The 5,350-nt window shown below is 46.4% G+C and overlaps 1 protein-coding gene across 1 annotated transcript in view; it reads right to left on the bottom strand.

The window, feature by feature from the left end:
* The window catches only part of Slc2a13 (solute carrier family 2 member 13), a 198,251-nt gene that overhangs the window by 11,936 nt on the left and 180,965 nt on the right, over window positions 1–5,350 (bottom strand). The window contains exons 6-7 of the mRNA XM_004628062.3: window positions 501–622; window positions 252–404 (exon numbers count right to left, since the gene is read on the bottom strand). Of these exons, the coding sequence (XP_004628119.2) occupies window positions 252–404; window positions 501–622 (275 nt within the window). The remainder of the gene's footprint in view (window positions 1–251; window positions 405–500; window positions 623–5,350) is intronic.

Raw genomic sequence — 5,350 nt, 5'->3', positions numbered from 1 at the left:
GAGGGCCTGAATTTACCGGGGAGGAGGCTGAGGTGTGGAAGGTGGGAGAGTGGCTGGGCAGCAGCTCCATGCAGTGAGATGAAAGCAGTGCTTGGGGTGGGTGAATTCTGTCCTCCCAGGTTCGTTTCCGAGGCCTTGGCCAAGGAAGAGAGCCTTAGAGAGACGGTCCTAACAAGGAAAACATATCCACACTGCCTCTTGATAACAGTTATGGCACATCTAAAAACACAGTAGGAAAAACAAGATCTTACCATAGTATGTAAGATATTCTGCTGTGTGCAAGAACGTCAGTGACACCAAAACATTGAAAATCCAGTTTATTCCCGATGAACATGCATTTCCTGTGCTTCTCGCCCAGAGGGGATATATTTCTGAATTCACCGTCCAGGGCATCGGTCCCATCCCTGGTGGGAGTGGGGTGTAAAAAAAGGTTAGTAAAATAGCAGGCCATCTCTTCTAAAAAATAATTTAATAATAAAGGCAGTGAAGCCTTTGCTTACCAGGTGCAAAGAAAACAAGATACAAAATAAGGCCTAGAAGCGCAGTCCAGGAGTATGGAGTAGGGCAGAAATTGTAAGCCCAAAATACTTCTTCTGTTTTGAACTTGGTTTCATTTTCACATCTGAAAAATAATGTATGAGTGTTTTAGGATATAGCTGCAGAAATTAAGTGAGCATATGCATGTATTTTGAAACTCCTTCATATCTAAAAAAAAAATGTATTAGACATGTAAATGCCCAGAGAATATTTCAGAGCTACACACACAGTACACTAGTGCCCATCTTGTATAAATCAGACCTTATCCTGGAGTCTTTGGAAGCTTGCAGTTGACCATCTTAGCACTGCTCATCCATCCGTGTGCTGTGGTGGGAAGGCCACCTCTGCAGCCTGGGCGGGATCCCAATTCCACAGCCACAGCGCCTGACTGGAAGGGGAGTGATTCCTTACAGGCTCTCTTAAGGGTGGAAGGCTCTCTGTGCAGCAATGAGAGGGTCGACAAGGGAGGCAAATAGTGCGGCAGAAACGCTTCCGACTGACTCCAGTTCCCACCCCACCCTTGCCTCCTGTGGGCCTTGTCCCCCCTCCCCCACTGCTGATGACCTGGTGGCTTCATTCTATGAAGAAGCAAAGTGGCCTTAGGTTAGACAAATTGTCAAGTCAAATCTAATTCTTTTTACACGACCTGTCTCTACAGCTGCTACCAGCCTCAAAACACCCTTATCTCTTCATTTTTAAATTTTTTTTTTATGTATTTGGCTGTTGTAGGGTCTCACTATGCAGCTCAGACTATGGTGATCCTCCTGCTTTCAGCCTCCCCAGCACTGAGATTACCGGTGTGTGCTCTGGGTGCGTGGCTGGCATGGCATGTGGTGCCAGGGACCAAACTGTAGTCCCTGCACTTGCCTAAGCTAGCCTAAGTAGGCACTTTTGTCTGCTGAGTTAGCTCGTTGGCCCACTCTTATCTGTTATTATCAGCATAGATTATATTTTTGTCTCTGCGAAACTTTGAACTTGTGCTAAACTGTTATTAACAGAACAGTCATTAACAATCCACTTGGTTTTGTTTCTACCCTCTCTCATTTTCCTTATTCACCTATTTTTACTTCTGGCTCACCTAATAAATTGGCCTTATAGATCCCTGATTGTTTTTAACATATGGCAAAGGGCATTTTATGTTAGATTTGGATTGAATATTTTACTTTAAGATGTCAAACTTTGGGAATTTTGTTCTGACCACAGCCATTTTATTACCTCAAAATGCTGTATTCATTTACCTAATTACTCAGCTTAGTCTAGAGTGCTACAGTTGCCCTCACTGGACTCGGGATTCTTGCTGGTCTCTCATTCTTGTCATTTTAGTTTTCAGCCCTGAGCAGTACCATCAGTTCCCCCAAAGCCACTTTCATTGTAGGGTGTCCAAAAGTAAGGAAGCGCTGCTTTGGGCTCCATTAAAAGTTTGTGCTATTTCGTTTCACTGGGATCCCTGATGGTGCTTCCTTTATTCTTCATTGTCTTCTCTGCTGACTCAGCTGCTTAGTTCAGACTAGATGTCTGATAAATTTTTGTCAGTGTTGCCTCAATTAAAATACTTCTCACTAAGTTTTAAGTTCTGAGAGATTTTTCTCTGCTTCCTAAGTAAATGTACTTGATTACTTTTTAGAGAAGAATTAAGAATCTCAGTTGGAATATCAGTTTTCTGTACTCAGTTTTCACTTTTCTATCAGCTTTTGAGAAGGAAAGGTGGTAAGCTCATCTACGCCAGTGGTCCGTCTCTTGCCCTCATTCCCCATGTCATGTTCCATTGCTGTCTCCCCATCCCGAGCTTCTTCCTCCAGAGTCTTCCTTTCTGTATCCATCACAGGAGCTCACTGTTCACATGTTCAGCCCTCTCTCATAGTAGGACCAGCTCTCCCAGGATTACAAGACAAGTGTTCTCATGAGCTCTCGATCCTCACTACCCACATGCTGCCTGCCTGACTCAGGCTGTTTGCCTCAATCTGCTCAAAAAAAGCCTATGATTTGCTACTCTGCCAGGGCTGATATTTCCAGTTATCCTTCCTTCTCTCTCTACTTGGCTTTTGTTTCTGTCTCTCCATTTTATCTGTATGCCCACCCATATCTTTGTTACTTTTTAAAATACAACACTTCTTTGTCAATTCAGCATCTACAAACAGGTGTCTCAACGATTATTTGGACCTATAGTCTCTCTCATAGTAACGCATCTCATGTTCGGATTTTATCATCTCCTTAGAACACCTCGATAGTTGGTTGTAGCCGTGACCTTTCTCTTACGTGCCCCTGCGGGACTTGGGTGTGTGCTGAACACTTGCACCACACACATCCACATGGACGTGCTGCTGTGGCCTCAGACATGGTTACGGTGCAGTGCGTGGTCTGCTCTAAGTGGCAGGGAGTTCACATCATGATTCTACCACTTAGTGGCTGTGCTAATTTTCTTAGCTGTGAACAAAGTAACCACTGTACTTACAGTGTCCTTGTCCCATATCCTAACTGTCTACAAGGCACACTGCCTTTATTCACTATGTTATGTACTTAGGAAGCTAGAGTTACAGACATGCTCCCGTTTCCTGATCTGTGCAGTGAACAGAAGGACTGTGCCAGGCTTCTAAAGAATTCAGGGTCCCCTGTGCACGCGCGCCGTGCCTGGCAGCGGTGTGCACAGGGACTTCCTTCTTTTCTTAGTGCCGCTCATGGCAGTTCTCCTTCAACTGCCATCACTATCTGCAGGTTGAAATGGTTTAACATCTCAGCATCTTTTATTTTTATGCATCTTGGGCCTTTCCTACTTTAATCTGAAGTACAGGAGCACCGAGACTGGGATCTGACCTAAACTTGCAAGACAGAAAGGGAGGTGGCGATAACCAGCAAGAAGCTGGGATGCACGTCTCTCAAGTGCTGTGCAGAGCTGGGTCCTGTGTGTCCAGGTCACACGAGATAATGAATGTAAACAGTTTCACAGTGCATAGGCAAGAGATTATAAGTATTATATAAGTGCATGCTATGGACTGCTGCTGTAGCTTGGTAGAGCACAGGCCCAGCACTGCAGCGGCACTGGCTAGGTTGGATCCCAGTGCTGGAGACAAACACAGCAGGCCTCATCACTCGGGCCTATACCAGGCCCCTCTAGTTCCTACTCTCTCTCCAGCTGGCCTATCTCTCGGAGGCTCTTGAGTAGCCATGCCCCGGTTGTTCAGTCCCTGCCTGCAGCAGGGATGGCTGTGACTTCCACAGGCCAGCACAGGACACACTGTAAGGAGGTAGCTTACAGACCTGGGCAGCTGAGCGCCTCGGTTCCTGGCCAGCTGTGGAGTGGCAGATGCTGTGCTGTGTGCTGCCTGTACTGCAAGGCCCAGGGAGCACTGCGGCCACCTGGCTGCTGACCTGCAGGACACTGCAACCCTCTCTGTGAAACCAAAATCCGAAGTCACCAAATTCAACTACCAAAAGTGAGTCCTTTTCACCTAGTAGAGCCTTTGATGAAAGCAGCTCTGGTCTACACTTTCAGAGTATCCGGAGCCCAGCTAACTCCCTGGATTCCTGGTTGCAGAGAGGGAAGCATAATAAATGTGTGTTGCGACAGAAAAAAAGTAGTCTCCTAATCATCTTTAGTGCACCCACTGTTGTGAAACTACTACCATCCCAAGCTCCCTGGAGGCCTCACTCTTCCCACCTGTGCCGTCCTCATTCGCTTTTGCATATAGTCTCCTCTCTCCAGCTGAGCAGGACTGCCAGACCCAGGGTCTTCCACCCCTGCCATTTGCTTAACTGAAAGGTGCTTGCCGCGGATTTCCTCTACCCCACGGCCTCTCCACCTGTCTGAAACCTTCTGTCCTTTCCTCTTTAGTGCTGAATACTGTGCTACAGGAGGAATAATCTTCCTTCCGCAACTGGGACCCGACTCCTGGCACTGCGATGCAGCATGGGGGTTCGGCTCTGAGGGCCTCAAGTCGGACACAGACTAGCATTTCACCTTGGCCACCTTCCAGCTGTTAGCCCAAACTTGCTTACCCTTTCCATGCCTCAATTGCCCCGACCAAGAAGAGTGCCTACTAAAGTTGTTACAGAATTAAGCAAGGTCGTAGCTGCTTGACACAAAGGAAACAACTGCCAGACACATAGTAACTTGAATTTTTGTTAAAGAAATCTTAACATTAGTTCATTATAGTATATATAGAGGTAGTCATCAAATGTCAAGAGAAAATAAAATATTTGAGTTATTAAAATCTGAAAATAAAGGGTGGGCCAAATAGCTCAGCAGATTAAAGCAGGGGCTGGGGGTTCGATCCCGAGGCCTTTGGTGCCAGCCCCGCCGCTGGCAGCGTGCTGAGATGGCAGCTGTGACTGGGCGTGGTGGCACACACCTGTAATCCAGCTCTTGGGAGGCTGTAAACAGGAGGATCACTGTGAGTTCCTTTGGACCCTTCCCTAAAATACATATAATTAAAATATTCAAAAATAAGCAAAAAGAAGAGAAAAGTTGGCATCAGAGATGAAGATTCTTGGAGGAATGTTTACAAATAAAGTTCAGTGAAAAACCCTCTTTACTGTTTTCTGTCACAGTCACACAAAGTCTTGCTGTAACAATGGTAAACAGTATTTTAAGGTGAACCCTGTGCTTGCCCATGTTGCTTTTCCCCATCTGGCTTTTGTGTTTCTGTATGGAAAAAAACACCAAATAACTCCTTGTCACCCCCGGGCCAGGGCTAGGTACACTGTAGGTGCTGCTGTGGCAGCAGTGCACACCGGCAAGGTACAGACGGCTCACGTTGGAGGACATGACACAGCGCTGACCTGCAAATCTAAGCACCTGAAGCCCAACTGAAAACTG

Source organism: Octodon degus, unplaced genomic scaffold (assembly GCF_000260255.1).
Source record: "Octodon degus isolate 3935 unplaced genomic scaffold, OctDeg1.0 scaffold00021, whole genome shotgun sequence".
NCBI classification, from domain to species: Eukaryota; Metazoa; Chordata; class Mammalia; order Rodentia; family Octodontidae; genus Octodon; species Octodon degus.
This window is presented reverse-complemented; position numbering and strand designations above follow the sequence as displayed.